Below are 17,162 nucleotides of genomic sequence, written 5' to 3' on the forward strand. Positions count from 1 at the left end.
TATGTCTCGCTTCTGTCGTACTCTCCCGAGTGCTGAGCACAGTGCTTTTCACTCAATAGGTTCTCCCTCAATATCAATGACTGACTATTCTTTAATTCTCCCCCTAAACGCCAGAAAGCGGGAGTCTATCCCATGCGTTCATCTGAGTCCCAGGCTCAAACAACTTTCCCGTCAGTAAGCGTGGTCCGGGGGACAGAACACGGGCCTGGGAGCCATAAGGACCTGAGTTCTAATTCCAGCTCCATCACTTGTCTACAATGTGACCTTGGGCAAGTCACTTAACTTCTCTGTGCCTAAGTTTCCCCATCTGTAAAATGGGGATTGAGACTGAGATTGAGCCCCATGTGGGAAAGGGACTTTGTCCAACCCAATTTCCTTCTTTAATCATGATGATATTTGTTAAGCGCTTACTATGTTCCAAGCACTGTTCAAAGAGCTAGGGTAGAAACAAGGGTGTCCCACGCGAGGCTCACAGTCTTAATCCCCATTTTACAGATGAGGTAAATGTGGAACAGACACACAGCTGAAAAGTGGTGGAGCCGGAATTAGAACCCATCACCTCTGACTCACAGGCTCGTGCTATTTCCACTAAGTCAGGCTGTTTCTCGGACTGCTTAGACAGCTTCTTAGACTGCTTCTTCTTGTATCCACCATAGCACTTAGTATAGTGCTTGGCACCTGGTAAGCACTTAACAAGTACAGTTATCATCATCGGATTCATTCATTCAATAGTATTTATGGAGTGCCTACCGTGTGCAGAGCGTTACAATAAGCACTCGGGAGAGTACATCATAAGAGAATCGGGAGACACGTTCCCTGCCCTCAGCAAAATATCGTTGATTGATGATTGATTTGGCCATTAAAAAAAGCAATGACAACCGTAGCCAATCCAGCTTGTTCCTGTTTAAAGCCCCACCTTGGCAGCTTTAATGGAGGGAAACCAGCTGGAGAGTTTTCGGTCCGACCTGGCGGGCGCATCCTCAGAGAATTCGCATGGCGAAGAAGAGCGACGTACTGGATGGTGTGCAGGCCTGGGGCTCAGAGGACCTGGATTCTAGTTCTGGCTCTTCCACTTGCTTTTTAGGTGACCTTGGAAAGGTCATTTAACTTCCCCATGCCTCAGTTTCCCCATCTGTCAAATGAGGATGTAATCATTGTTCTCCCGCCTTCTTAGAGTGGGAGCCCCAGGAGGACAGGGACTGTGTCCAACCTGATTATCTTCTTATCTACTCCGGGGCACAGCTCAGTGTTGGGCACATTGTAGGCACTTAAATACCACAATTAGTATTTGCAATCCATCAGTGGTCTTTATTGAGCGCTGACTATGTGCAGAGCACTGCTTGGGCGGGTGGTTCGCAGTGAGCGTTCTGGCCTTCACGGACGTTCGCTCGGTTTTACTTCAGTTCCCTGAAGGAGGAGGAGGAGCCGGGGCAAGGGAGGAAGCACGGTCCCAAACTCGACCATAGGCTTCAGACAGTGTGCTCTGTACACCGTACGCACTCCATAAGCACCACTGACCGACTGATCGCCAAGAAGCACAGCACCCCCTCGGCATTGCTAAAATCTGCCCTTTCCTCTCCGACCAAACTGCTACACGTTAATACAGTCACTTGTCCTCTCCTGCCTCGATTACTGAATCAGCCTCCTTGCTGGCCTCCCAGCCGCCTGTCTCTCCCTACTCCAGTCCATACTTCACTCTATCGCATGAATCAATTTTCCACAGAAATGTTCAGGGTGTGTTTCTCCACTCCTCAAGAAATCCCAGTGTTGCCCATCCACCTCCCCATCAAGCATCCTCCTATCTCACCTTACTGCTCTCCTACTACAACCCGGACCGCACTTTTCGCTCCTTTCGCGCTAACCTTCTCACTCTACTTCCATCTCGTCTATCTTGCCACCGACCTCTCGCCCATATTTTGCCTCCGGCCTGGAACGCCCTCCCTCCTCAAATCCAACAGAAAATCACTCTCCCCACCTTCACAGCCTTACTGAATAATGATAATGTTGGTATTTGTTAAGCGCTTACTGCGTGCAGAGCGCTGGGGTAGACGTAGGGGAATCAGGCTGTCCCACGTGGGGCTCACAGGCTCAATCCCCATTTTACAGATGAGGGAACTGAGGCCCAGAGAAGTGCAGTGACTCGCCCACAGTCACACAGCTGACAAGTGGCAGAGCGGGGATTCGAACTCATGACCTCTGACTCCAGAGCCCGCGCTCTTTCCACTGAGCCACGCTGAAGCTCCGACAAGAGGTCTGCCCTGACAGCGCCCTCCTTTCCTCTTCTCCCACGCCCTTCTGCATCGCGCTGACTTGCCCCCTTTATTCATCCCTCCCGAGCCCCACGGCGCGTGCGTCCGTATCTGTCATTTGTTTATACTGATTTCTCTCTCCCCCTCTAGACTGTAAGGGCGCTGTGGGCAGGGAATGTGTCTATTTATTGTTATACTGTACTCGCCAAGCGCTTAATACAGTGGTCTGCATACAGTAAGCACTCAATAAATATGACTGAGTGAATGAACGAACGCTTTCCAATCCCAACTCCCTCACTTTGTCCGTTGAGTGACCTCGATCAAGTCACTGAACGTCTCTGTGCCTCAGTTCCCTCATCTGTAAAAATAAGGATTGAGACTCTGAGCTCTATGCGAGATAGGGACCGAGTCCAACCCGATTACCTTACCTTTCATCTACCCCAGCGCTCAGTACAGTGCCTGGCACATAGCAAGCGCTTAAATATTTTATTTAAATATCTATTTACATATTTAGCTATTTCATTTTGTTAATGATGTGCATATATCAATCATTCTATTCTGTTGGTTTATATTGATGCTACTGAGGCCTGTTCACTCATTTTGATGTCTGTCTCCCCCTTTCTAGACTGTGAGCCCGTGGATGGGTAGGGATTGTCTCTATCTGTTGCCGAACTGTACTTTCCAAGGGCTTGGTCCAGTGTCCTGTACCCAGTAAGCGCTCAATAAATACGACTGAATGAATGAAATAGCACAGTTACTTTATTATTATTATTATTATTGTTATTATCATCACTTTGTCCTGGCCCAAAAGAGGTTGGTGGGGTGGGGCGGGGGGAGATGCATTATGCTGGGCCTTGAAAATGTCTAGCAAGATGCAGGCCTCCCTGCTGGCAGGGGCCAAATGAATCAATCAGTGATATCTGTTGAGCAGGTCCTGGGTGCAGAGCACCGTACTAAGTGCTTGGGAGAGTACGATGCAATCGAGCTGGCCACCGGGTAACCCCAATTTGCCCCACAGAGGGCTCATTCATTCATTCGATCACATTTATTGAGCGCTTACTGTAATGATGTTGGTATTTGTTAAGCGCTTACTATGTGCCGAGCACTGTCCTAAGCGCCGGGTAGATTCGAGGTGATCAGGTTACCCCACCTGGGGCTCACAGTTCTAAACCCCATTTTCCAGAGGAGGTAACTGAGGCCCAGAGAAGTGAAGTGACTTGCCTAAAGTCACACAGCTGACAAGTGGCAGAGCCGGGATTCGAACCCATGATCTCTGACTCCAAAGCCCATGCTCTTTCCACTGGGCCCCGCTGCTTCTCAATGTGATATATGCACATCATTGATAAAATGAAATGAATATGTAAATAAATATTTAAATAAAGTATTTAAGTGCTTACTGTGTGCAGAGGACTGTACTAAGCGCTTGGAAAGTACAATTCGGCAACAGACACGATCCCTATCCAACAACTGGCTCACAGACAACAAAACAAAATAAGTAGACAGGCATCAGTAGCATCAAAATAGATGAATAGAATTATAGATCTATGCACAACATTAATAAAATAAATAGAATAATAAACATGTACAAATATACGCAAGTGCTGTGGGGCAGGGAATGGGGTAGAGCAGATGGGGAGGGAGTCGGGGCGATGGGGAGGGGAGGAGGAGCAGAGGAAAAGGGGGGCTCAGTCTGGGAAGGCCTCCCGGAGGAGGTGAGCTCTCAGTAGGGCTTTGAAGGGGGAAGAGAGCTCCAGCAAGTCACTTAACTTCTCAGGGCCTTGATTTCCTCATTTATAAAGTGGGGATTAACGACCTGTTCTCTCTCCACCTTAGACTGCGAGCTTCATGCGGGACGGGGACTGTGTCTGACCTGATTAACTTGTATCTACCCCAGCACTTAAAACAGTGCTTGACGCACAGTAAGTGCTTAATAAATACAATAGTAATAACAGCTGCACCAAGAACTACGTCAGTCGGTGGGGAAGATACAACTCTGGTTTTTTTTGTCCTTTCCCCAGAACTTCTTACAGTGCTCTGCTCACAGTAAGCACTCAAGAAAGATCAGTGACGGATCGACACAAGATAATCAAGTCGGATCCAGTCCGTGTCCCAGATGGGGTGCCCGGTCTAAGCGGGAGGAAGACCGGGCATTCACATGCCCATTTTACAGATTAGGAAACTGAGAAACAGGGAAGTCGAGTGACTCAACCAAGGTCACACAGCAGTCAGTCAACCACTCAATCCACGATACTTATTGAGCGTTTACTGGGTGCACAGCACTGTACTAAGAGCTTGGGAGGGTATAACATAACAGAGTTGGTAGACACGTTCCCCGCCCACAGGGAATTTACAGTCTAGAGGAGGGGCAGAGCCGGCATTAGAATCCAGGTCCTGCGTCTCCCACCCGCGTGCTCTTTCTGCTAGGCCACACTGAAATAAAGAATTCGCTCCTTTCAGAAGAGGAAACACCCAAGAAGGCCAGATTTGGTGGACTTGATTTCTTTGGCCTCGAGGCCAGACCGTTGCAGACAGAGGATCAGGTAAATGTGGCGGGGCGGTTGTGATCGGACTGAATGGGGGACCCTCGGGGAATCCGAATCCGGCTCGGAGGCCGGGACTCCCTAAGATTCCGAGGAATTAGACGATGAGTGCTGCATTATGCAACAGGTGAAGAGATGACTGCAGATTAGAGTTTCACTCCACCACTGATATGCACAACATTTTGATTAAATCACTGACAAATCTGCTGCAGGGCAGAGAAATTTGGAAACATCAGGAAATCAAACTGTGAAGTCTGAAAGAATGTGATTTATGTGAAAATGTGATGGAGCTAATGTGTTTGGCTCCAGAACTTAGTGGCAGGCTTGATTTTGGAACCAAATCTGATGCCTTCTTGGCTTCCGGGGAACCTCCTTTTTCCCCCAAACACGGTTAGCTTGTGTCCTATACGTGTTCCAAATCTGATCGGAATCTAAAGCCTTTATTTGAGTGATCCTTCCAGAGATGCGCATCTATAAACAGAGGCATGTACGCGCATACGCCCCGTGAATAATTGTGCAGCTCTCCACTCATCCCTCCCGAGGCAGGAAAGAGCCAAGTGTTGGTAGATTTATGGGTAGTTTGTTGTAGTTTTACATAATTTTCTTGATGCACTGCAGATTTTCGAACAGGCCTACACATTCTCCTCCGGCCGAGCATCAGAACACCTTCGTGATCTCTGTTCCACCTTCCCCGACTCGGATTTCACCGGGATTAATTGGTCAGGTTTGAAGGTCTTATGGACTTCCAGGCTGCCTAGAGACCTCTCTTTCTCTTTTTTAATGGTATTCGTTAAGTACTTACTACGTGCCAGGCACAGTACTAAGTACCGGGGTAGATACAGTTTAATCAGGTTGGACACCGTCCACGAAGTCATAGGTGAACTTCAACGGAAGTGGTGTCTTGTAATATGAAGGACAAGAAGCAGCGTGGCTCAGTGGAAAGGGCCCGGCCTTGGGAGTCAGAGGTCGTGGGTTCTAATCCCGGCTCTGCCGCTTGCCGGCTGTGTGACTGTGGGCAGGTCACTTAACTTCTCTGTGCCTCAGTGACCTCATCTGTCAAATGGGGATTAAAAACTGTGAGCCCCACGGGGGACAACCTGATGACCTTGTATCCTCCCCAGCGCTTAGAACAGTGCTTGGCACATAGTAAGTGTTTAACAAATGCCTCATTATTATTATATCTGCAAAATGGTGGTTCTTTCTCCCCTTTAGACTGGGCTCCATAGGCGAGCAGGTACTTTGACTTGATTATCTTGAATCCACCCCAGCACTCGGTACGGTGTTTGGCACATAGTAAGAGCTTAATGAGTACCACAGTTATGAAAAGCAGACTGCTGAGTTCCCTGGAAATTCTGGACAAGGGAAGCGGAAGTGTTACCGGGGCTGACAGGTGCTCACACAGATCTTAGACTGAACAGGAGCTGCCTTAATTTGCTATCGTAATGTCCCCCGGCCACAAGCCCTAGGGTCACTGCGCCTTACCCTAGGATGCCAAGGACACACACTCTCCCCATCTCCCTGGGCAGCCAACATTTCTGAGTCGGTAAGGGCTGCCAGATTTCTGGCCAGACCAGGACAGAGCCAATCACACGGCTTGTTGTTTTCGTATTTGCTAAGCGCTTACTACATGCCTCGCACTGTTTTAAGCGCTAGGGAAGATACAAGTTAATCAATTTGGACACAGCCCCTGTCCCATATGGGGTTCACAGTCTAAATAGGAGGGAGGAAGGTTTAATCCCCATTTCACAGATAAGGGAACTGAGGCCCAGGGAAGTGACTTGCCCAAGGACACGCAGCAGGCAATCTGGCAGTGCCGGGATTAGAAGCCAGGTCCTCTGACTCTCGGGCTCGTGCTCTAACCACCGAGCCACTCTGTTTCTCAACTGTCTTTGGTGGTCCATCGAGAAGAGGCCTTAAAATGTTAACTCGAGAACCATTCTTCAGCCAGAATCAGTTGCTGGTTCCCGGGAATTCCAACTATAGAACGCTAAACCCAATTCAAAATTTACTCCACACGTGGGGAAGCTCACTGAAAAGGGATGTGGGGTGTCGAATCCGAAGGAGAGCAGAACAAAGGCAGCGGGGAGACACTAATTCTCTCCTGGAGATCAGAAACCCCGAGAGTTTGGGAAGAACCCAAAGGGGCCGAGATCTCTGTCAACGAATATCTCTCGAGGAGTCCGGGAATTCAGAAGGACCTGGGTTCTAATCCCAGTTCTGCCACTTATCTGCCGGATAAACGTTGGCAAGTCACTTCACTTGTCAGTGCCTCAGTCAGCTCATCCATAAAATGGGGATTAAGACCGTGAGCCCCATGAGAGACATGGACTGTGCCCGACCTGATTAGTTTGTATCTACCCCAGAGCTTAGCACAGTGCATGGCACATAGTAAGCGCCTTAAAAACACCTTAAAGGTAGAAGAAAGAAGAAGATAAAGGCTGCATCATGAGATCTTCAGAGTCTTTGGTGAAAGTAAAAATGTCACCTTACACGCTGAGCTCCCATGATACCCGCCATCAGGTCTGATTCAGTCCAGACATCAGTCCGGAAGGGGTGAAGGAGCAAAATGAACCCAGATTCTTGCTAGGGAAGTGGTGTCTTCACTTCTGCCTCAGGTGACTCCACATATTCATGCCCCATGTCAGTAGGAAGCAAAATCGCCTAATTGTCTCCTATCGAGTCAGCTATTAGTCGCTGGTTTTTCTGTCACGACAGGTGGGCTCATGTGATAATAATAATAATTATGGTATCTGTTAAGCGCTATCTGCCGAGCACGGTTCTAAGCACTGAAACCGTTCTAAGCGCTGTGATTCTACAGTAGTATCGCATTCTCATTTTTGACTGCACGTAAGACGTTCAGATGAATATTATGATGGGAGTCGGAGGACCTAGGTTCTAATCTCAGCTCAGCTACTTGTCCGTTCTGGGACCTTGGGCAAGGCATTTAACTTCACTGAGCTTCAGTTTCCTTGTCTGTAAAATGGGGACTAAGGTCTACTCCCTCCGACTGAGCCCTGGGTGGACAGGGACTATGTCTAACCTAATTATCTTGTATCTGCCCCAGTGCTTAATACAGTACACGGCACAAAGTAAGCAATGAACAAATACCACAATGATTACTATCATTATAATTATTATCATTGGCCCCCAGTAAGCTCCCAACAACACTCACCACCATTATCACTCCTTGGCTTTACTGACTCTGTCTTGTCCTCTTATCTCTCTGGCTGCTCATTCTCAGTCTCTTTCATGGGCACCTCCTCCGCCTCCCACCACCCAACGGTCGGGGGGGGGGGGGGGTCCCTCATGGTTCGGTTCTGGGTCCCCGTCTACTCTCCATCTACTCCCACTCCACTGGAGAACTTATTCACCTCCATGGCTTCAATTACGACCCCTAAGCAGATGATTCCCAAATCTACATTTCCAGCGCTGATCTTTCAATCCTCTCTGCAGTCTTGCATTTCCTCCTGCCTTCAAGACATCTCTACGTGGACATCCTGCCCTCACCTCAAACTTAACATGTTCAAAACAGACTCTTGATCTTCTCGCCCAAAACCCGTCCTGCCCATGACCTTCCTAACGCTGTAGTCAGCACCACCATCCTTCCTGTCTCAGAAGCCCATGACTGTGGCGTTCCCCTCGACTCCTCTTTCATTCAACCCACATATTCGAAGTATTACTGAATCCTGTTGGTTCAGCCTTCACAACATCACTAAAATCCATCCTCTCCTCTCATCGTAACTGCTACCACGGTAATCCGAGCACTTACCCTATCTCACTTTGATTTCTGAATCAGCCTCCTGGCTCACCATCCAGTCCACGCTTCACTCTGGTTTCCCCGGATCATTTTTTGAAAATAACATCAGGCCACGTTCCCCACTCCTCGAGAACCTCCAGTGGATGCTCATCCACCTCTGCATCAGACAGAAACTCCTTACCAACAGTTTTAAAGCAGTCAATCACCTTTCCCCTCCTACCTCCCCTCGCTACGCTCCTACTACAACACAGCCCACACACTTCGCTCCTCTAATGCTAACCTTCACACTGTACCTCGATCTCGTCTATCTCGCCGCCAATCTCTCACCGACAACCTACCCGTGGACTGGAACACTCTCCCTCCTCGAATCTGTCAGACAATTACTCTCCCCGGACTTCAAAGCCTTATCGAAGGCACATTTCCTCCAAGAGGTCTTCCCTGACTAAACCCTCTTTTCCTCTTCTCCCACTCCCTTCTACAACGCCCTGACTTGCTCCTTTTATTCTTCTCTCCTCCCATCCCCACAACACTTAGGTATTTACCTGCAATTTCTTTATTTTAATGTCTGTCTCTCCCTCTAGACTGTAAACTCTTTGTGGGTAGGGAATGTGATGTTATGTTGTACTCTCCCAAGTGCTCAGTGTTCATCACACAGTAAGCGCTCAATAAATACGACTGACCGACTGACTGACTAAAGAAGATATCGTGTTTCCCGGGGACCGAATGAACCGGGCCTGGTTGAGGTCAGTCTGCGATTGCAAACGCGCACGCACGCTGTCTTTGCACTGTCATCCCCTAATAAATATTCAACAGCTCCTCGGGTGCAATCTCGGGTGTCAGGCAGCTCCGGCACTTCGGAGGACGCGAGATGTTATAGGATCCGACTGGCAAACACACACAATTCATTTTGAACAAATCTGTCCGACGGGAAGGAACGAGAACGGTTAACTCCTTTTCTGCTTCCGGGGAGCTGCGGTCTCCGTGAATTAGGAACAATCACGGGGCTGCTTCCTGGGGAAAGGCTCCCCTGAGTCACTTGGGGTTTCGTTCTCGGCCGCTTCGCACCTGACAGATGCTTCGGGAAGAATTGCTTTGCTGACCAAATGAAATTCGACTCATTTACAGTCTCCTGCAATTGCCGGCTCCTTAGCACTTAATGCATATTCTCGACATGTCAACGCGCTGACTTATTTATCTACTTTCTCTTTCAGGCTTGGGTCCCAAAATCCATAGCAGTTTGTGAATGTCTCACATTTGTCAGTGTACCCGGATGGAGTGTAAGCTCTCTGAGCCAGTCGGTTGTATTTATTGAGCGCTTACTGTGTGCAGACCACTGTACTAAGCACACGGAAGAGTACAATACAACAATAAACAGACGCATTCCCTGCCCACAACGAGCTGAAGTCTAGAGGACTTGGTTGTCCTCTAGACTGTCCTTGAAGGCAAACACAATCAATCACTCCATCAATCCACAGTCTTTTTGAGCACTTACTGCATGCAGAGCACCGTACTTGAGGCTGGCAAGAGTAAAATAGTTTAGGAGCGAGGGCCTTAAGGAATTTTCAGTCTAGTGAGAGAGACAGGCACAAAATAATTTAAAGTTAGGAGAAAAAAGAGAACAGAAAGATGCACATGTGCACGGGTAGGTGACAGAATAACGGAGATGTAAGTAGCTAAGCACAGAAGTGCTACAGTCGGTTGGGAATGCATAGGCGGTGCAAATGTGCCGAGGTGGTAAAGAGAACGTGTCCTGGGGAGAAAATAAACTAAGGCGGAAAGGCCTCCTAGAGCTGGCGAGGTTGTAGAAGAGCTTGGCAGATGGGGAGAGCTGTGGTTGGCGAATCTGAACCTAGATGGTAAGCTTGCCGTGGTGAGGGAAGGTGTCTACCAACTCTATTGTACTTCACTCTCCAAGTGCTTAGTACAGTGCACTGCACAACATAAATGCTCAATAAATACCGCTGATGATGACGATTTGAAGGGGGAGGGAGTTGCAGGCAGGATAAAGGACTTGGAGGTTGGAAAGGTGAGAATGAAGCACAGAGAGAAGGTGAGATTGAGAGGCTTGAAGATTGTGAACTGGGGTCCAGTGGGAGAAGAGAGTGGTTAAGGTGGAGGGAAAGAGCTGATAGGGTGGCTCAAAGTCAACAAACAGGAGTTTCTGTAGGAAAAATGAAAAATGGGTAACCACTGAGGTTTTTTCGGGAGAGGGGAGATGTGCAGAATGACCTTTTGGAAAAATGCCTCCGAGCAGTAGGAAAACCAGTGAGGAGGCGGATGCGATAGTTTATTGAGGATACTCAGGAGTCTGGACCGAGGTGGCGGCCCTTTGAATGGAGACGAAGGGGTAGATCTGGGAAACGATGTGGAGGAAAAGCCAACGGAATTTAGCCTCAGACTGAATGGGTGGGTTGAAAGAGAGGAAGATGAGAAAGGAGTCAGAACTACTCAGGGAAGAGGAAGTGTTGCCATAGGGATGGTAGATAACAGCAGCTAATAGTCGAACTGGGTGGTAGAGGGGGGTTGACGCGGACTTTAAAAGAGGTGAGAGATGGAGGGAATGGGAGAGTACAAAGGGGACTCTGCCCGACCCAATTCGTTCGCATCTACCTCAGGGCGTGGAACGGTGCTTGACACATACTGAGTGCTTAACAAGTACAATAATAATAATAATAATGATGATGATGATGATGATGATAAAGTGGTACTGAGGAGGAATCTCTTTTCCCCTTTCCCCCAAATCCCTTTCCCCCCGAGTCAGGTGTTGGGGTGAGGGAGAAGGTGAGGTCCCCTTGGCAGACGGCGACGGGGGACACGGTATCTTGTGGAGTAGCCAGGTCTGGGTGACAGCGTACAGCAGGACAGCATAGGCCAGGCGGTGGTTGGGGATGAAGGGAGTTTGCCCATAATGGAGTGGGGGTTCCCCAGGTGGCATGTATTTGAGGTCGTTGAGTGGGAGATTGGAGGAAGGCTGGCGTGAGGGGCGGAGGCCGACTGGATAGGAGCTATCCAGGAGCATTAATGGGGGTGGGTGGTCTCGAGTACCAGAAGGAGAGGAGCAGTGCTTAGTCCCGTATACTGTAGGTGCTCCAACAATACCACGGATTGATTGATTGATTGATTGATTGAATACTTGCACATCCCCCAGATGGCCCTGGGCAGTCTGGGGTGACCCAAACAAGTACCGGAGTCAGCAATAGTAATATAGGGCTGGAGCAAGAAAGAGGAAAAGAGGAAGAAGAGGGGAGAGAAGAGGGGTGGGGAGAGAGGTGGGGAGAGGGATGAGAGACTGGGTGGGCAGGAGGCCCCAGAGAGGGAAGCCCAAGCTGGCACTTGAGAACCCACCCTGGGAGAGGGATTAGGTTCATTCACGTTCCACATTTCCTCTCCAGTCTAATCTTCCAATCTGGAAGACCTCAGCATGGAGCAGTTGATGGGCCTGGGAGTCCGAAGGTCATGGGTTCTAATCCCAACTTTGCCACTTGTCTGCCGTGTGGCCTCGGGCAAGTCATTTCACTTCTCCGCCCCTCAGTTACCTCAGTCGTATAAAGGGGACTGAGATCGTGAGCCACGTGGGACAGGAACTGTTTCCGACCCAACTTGCTTGTATCCACCCCAGCGCCTAGTACAGTTCCTGGCACATAGTGACCACTTAACAAATACCACAGTTATTATTCAATCCCACCCCAGAATGGGAGGACCAAGCTTTACTCAACCGACTGGCTGCTCCGTATCGGAGAGGCCCCCGAAATTCACAGGCGGTATGCTTCTTCCTCATTAATTCGTTACCGAGAGCCGAACTGGGCTTTGGGGCCAGCCAAGCCAACCTGACCGATCGGCCGCAGAGCAGCTGTGACCCCCTGCTAGGGGGAGACACTCACACCCCACGCCACCTCGTCCCCTCGAGGCCGTAGCAGAGCCCGGATGGGCCTGGTCGATACTCACACATGGGCTTTAGCTGCCCGATCAGCTCCTCTTTTGTCCATTTTGCCCACTCCTTCTTGTCGGTGTTAATGGAGCAGAGGATAGGGCCACAGGGCTTGCCGCAGTCTTCGATGGCCGGGACGTTCAGGTAGTGCACCAATACGATGTCGGGGTTCTGGGGAGACAACGCAAGGAGAAGCCGTGAGAAGACCCACAGGTCGGGTAATACCCCAGCCTGGTTCACAACCCCAGATCCCTTCCTTACTATGGGGGAGACCCTACTCCTAAGTGACGCTACAAAACGCGGTAGCAAGCATCAAGAAGCAGCTTGGCCTAGTGGAAAGAGCACAGGCCTGGGAGTCGGAGGACCTGGGTCCTCATCCCGGTTCTGCTAATTTCTTTCTGGCCGTGTGACCTCGGGCAAGTCGCTTAACTTCTCTGTCCCTCAGTTCTCCTTTTCTCCCTCCTACTTAGACTGGGAGCCCCACGCGGGACGGGGACTGTGTCCAACGTAATCAACTGGCACATAATCTTAGAACAGTGTTTGGCACACTAAGCGCTTAATGACTACCATTCAAAGATAAAATAGAGAGAAACAGGTGGTAGAGACACTTCTCTCCCACCAGCTTCTCCCTAGCCCTTTTAAGTTGGATCCCTTCTAGGTTCTGGGTTAGGTCGGTACCAGATCTCTTTGAACCTGCCCCTGCAGCAACCCTTCCGGACACATGAACCAGGCTGGAGAAGCAGCGTGGCTCAGTGGAAAGAGCACGGGCTTTGGAGTCAGGGCTCATGAGTTCGAATCCCAGCTCTGCCACTTGTCGGCTGTGTGACTGTGGGCAAGTCACTTAACTTCCCCGTGCCTCAGTTCCCTCATCTGTAAAATGGGGATTAAGACTGTGAGCCCCCATGTGGGACAACCTGATTCCCCTATGTCTACCCCAGCGCTTAGAACAGTGCTCGGCACATAGTAAGCGCTTAACAAATACCAACTTATTATTATTATTATTATGTACAAGGCTCAAACAGCATCAACCATGACTGGGACCTCTTGGATTGAAGGGAGCCCACTCTCTATGCCTGGCTCAGCCTTTTCATCCCCCTCAGGTCCCTAGAGATTCAGTCTCCCCAAGGAGCAGAGGGGCCACCGGGCAACCATCATGAGAAGCAGTGTGGTCTAAGAGTTCAGACCAGGCCGGGAGGTCGGAAGGATCTGGGCTCCGATCTCGGCCCCGCCACCTGTCTGGTGTGTGACCTTGGGTGAGCCACTTAACTTTTCTGTGCCTCAGTTCCCTCATCTGAAAAATAGGGATTAATAATGATAATGTTGGTATCTGTTAAGCGCTTACTATGTGCAGAGCACTGTTCTAAGCGCTGGGGTAGATACAGGGTAATCGGGTTGTCCCATGTGGGGCTCAGGGTCTTAATCCCCATTTTACAGATGAGGGAACTGAGGCACAGAGAAGTGAAGTGACTTGCCCACGGTCACACGGCTGACAAGTGGCAGAGCCGGGATTCAAACCCGTGACCTCTTAAGACCGTGAGCTCCACGTGAGGCAGGGACTGTGTCTACCAGAGAAGCTTGTATCTATTCCGGTGCTTAGTAAAGTCCCTGGCACATAGTAAGTACTTAACAAATACTATAAATAATTATGCTGGTATTTGTTAAGCGCTTACTATGTGCAGAGCACTGTTCTAAGCGCTGGGGGAAATACAGGGTCATCAGGTTGTCCCACGTGAGGCTCACAGTTAATCCCCATTTTACAGATGAGGGAACTGAGGCCCAGAGAAGTGTCACAGCTGACAAATGGCAGAGCTGGGAGTCGAACCCAAGACCTCTGACTCCGAAGCCCAGGCTCTTTCCACTGAGCCCCGCTGAATCATGGGGCTAACCTTTTCTGAGTTAGTAGCTAGTCAGTGGGAAGCCTGGCAAGAGACACCATTGGCAGCTTGAAACACAGAAAGAGGCCCCCCAAAAGAGTCTCTCTGGACCAGACCTTTCCTCTGCCAAAAGTGGGCAGCAGAGATGGGAAATTTGCTCACCAAAGGTGCTGTTGAGTCCCTGTTATTTGGGGAATAACTGGAAACCCCCTCTCCCCATCCCCTGAGGGACTCTCTATGCTTCCCAAACCTTTCCCAGAGAAGAAATGGACAAGAAGGCAATCTACAACAGGGGGCAAAATTTAGAAAGACCTCTGTGGAGGATGGCCCTTGCTCACCTCCATGGTAAGGATTTGGGAATGGGTCCACCAGTCTTCTCCCAGCTTCCTGGCCTCTGGCTCTCTCTCTACTAGCCCATCATCCTTTCTAGACAGCTCTGTCTCCCTGCTGCCATCAGCAAGTCCAACCCTGGCTCTGGGGCCTCTGCCCTTCCCCTGACGGCTGTCCACCCTGCTCCTGCTAGGGCATCCGACCTGGAAGGAGCAGCAGATTTTTCCCTCTTACAGGAGGAGATGGCACCCGCCGGGGTGGACTGACTGACGATCGTCCTTGGGTCGTGAGCTATAACACTCCCCTGTCTTGGTTGAGAACTTGCACTTTTCCAAAATGCTTTTACATCGATGATGTCATTTCATTCTTGCAAATTTCCCTGGGAAGTAGGGGCAGGGAGCTTTTATAATTCCCATTTCATAGAGGAGGAAACTGAAGCCCAGAGAGGTTAATGTACTAGTCCGATGTCACGCAGCAAGACTAGGACCTCCCTCTCTGGACTCATTGGCCCTTGCTTGGGGAGACACTTCTTTTCCACTTGAGGGTCCAGCCTGCCAGGACCGGGAACAGCCACGCTCTCTGTGATATTAACCAGCAACTGCCTAAGTTTCAGAAGTTCAACCCAAATCTCTTCACCCAAGAGAGACCTCTTTTCCCTTGGGCTTTCCATGCTCTCCCCACATTCCCTGCTACCCCCACACCCTCCATAGAAACAAGAGGATTGTTTGCTTTAATCAAGCTTCTTAATTATTGTTTTTAATAATTACATCAGGACTCATCCGTTCAGGGTTATTGTGACCCAAACGAAGCAGCCGTCTGCTTGCCCTAATGGAACTGATTGAGTTTAATTTAATTTCATCTCTGAGGAACACACATTTTTTTCTAGGTAAATTAGGGTCAGCCCCACAATTCTAAAGTTGTCTAACCAATGACCTCGTTCGAGGGCCATAGGATTCGAGAGAATATTTTCTGGGAGTTTGGGATAGAGTGCCAAAAAATGGAATTTCACTGGCATGCTTCAGTTTACCGCAATTAAATAACTAAGAGAGAGAGAGAAAGGAGGAAAAGAGGGAGGAAGAGGGATAAAGAGAGAGAGAGAGTTGGGGAAAGAGAGGGTGAGGAAAAGAAGGAAGAGTACAGAAGGAGAGAGGGAGGGAAGGAGAGGGAGAGAGAGGGGCAGTGAGGTAGAAAGGGAGGGAAGGAGGCAGAGAAAGAAAGGGAAGGAGAGAGAAGAAAAAAGGAAAAAGGAAGAGAAAAAGGGAGGGAAAGGGAACATGAAAGATACGGGGAAAGACTAGCACTCAGTTCTACTGTTCTCTCCCAAGTGCTGTACACAGTAAGTACTCAACATATACCACTGAAAGAGAGGGAGAGAAATAGAAAAGTGGAGGAGGCCATAGCAAGTGGAAGTTCTCTGCATCTCCTCCACTCCCATTTTAGGGAAAGTGTGGTTCTGACACTTGTCCCCTCTAGATAGACAAAGGGCAACATTTACTCATCGTTAAACTCAATTTTAATAGTCTGGAATCGGTCTCAGAGATGGGATTTTTCAGTGTCCCTATTAACAATTGTTACAGTTTGCCTGCAAGTGAACCTCAACCTCCTCACTCACTCCCGAGCTCTTCCTCACAGCTGGGCCTTTAAGCACCAAAGAAAATAACAAGAATCGTGTCCCCCATCCCCTCCAAAAGCCACACTCTCTATCACCTCCTTCAGAATGAATCCTGTTTGTATAACTTTTTATCTTATGTTTCCCATTAGGTCCTCCCCTTAGCCTGGAACTCCTTCTGCCTCCAAATACACCAGACCACCCCTCTCCCCACCTTCAAACCATTATTAAGTTCATATCTCCTACAAGAGGCCTTCCATGATTAAGCCCTCTCTTCCTAGGCTCGCATTTCCTTTGATCTTTGACCTTTGAGCATCTGATATTCACGCTACGCTCAACCCCACAGCATTTATTTGCATATCTTTAAAACATATATTATAAATGGTTTATTTATATTAACATCTGTCTCCGCCCCCCCAGAGTATAAACTTATCATGGGCAGGGAATGCTGTATATTGTACTCTCCCAAGTGAGCACCTGGTAAACACTCAATAAATACTATTGATTGGACTGTAAATTCCTGGTTTACGTAGAACATGAACAAGTCAAAGTTGAGGGATTGCAACGTTTTCATTCTCCGTGGTTCATGTTTCTCAAGGCCTCAGTCCAGTACGCTGCATTAGCTAAATAAAGCCTGTCCCCTCCCACCCTGCAAAATGTGAGCTCCCTGTGGGCAGGGATTGTCATCATATATTGTTGTATTGTTCTTTCCCAAGCACTTAGTACAGTTCTCTGCACACAGTAAGTACTTAATGAATGTGACCGAATGAATGAATGTTATTAAATCACCTCACAGGCAGGGTGATCTTAAAACCGGTTTCTAGCTTTCCTGATGGTTCTACTGGGTTTTATGAAGCTCCTTGGCTTTGTGCTTC

General features: G+C 49.1%; 1 protein-coding gene across 7 annotated transcripts in view; it reads right to left on the reverse strand.

The window, feature by feature from the left end:
• Positions 1-17,162, reverse strand: part of CAMTA1 (calmodulin binding transcription activator 1) — a 1,175,303-nt gene that overhangs the window by 179,873 nt on the left and 978,268 nt on the right. For all 7 annotated transcript variants that reach the window (XM_039912082.1, XM_029064835.2, XM_039912081.1 and 4 more), the window contains exon 6: positions 12,492-12,645. In XM_039912082.1, the coding sequence (XP_039768016.1) occupies positions 12,492-12,645 (154 nt within the window). The remainder of the gene's footprint in view (positions 1-12,491; positions 12,646-17,162) is intronic.

Source organism: Ornithorhynchus anatinus, chromosome 5, assembly GCF_004115215.2.
Source record: "Ornithorhynchus anatinus isolate Pmale09 chromosome 5, mOrnAna1.pri.v4, whole genome shotgun sequence".
NCBI classification, from domain to species: domain Eukaryota; kingdom Metazoa; phylum Chordata; class Mammalia; order Monotremata; family Ornithorhynchidae; genus Ornithorhynchus; species Ornithorhynchus anatinus.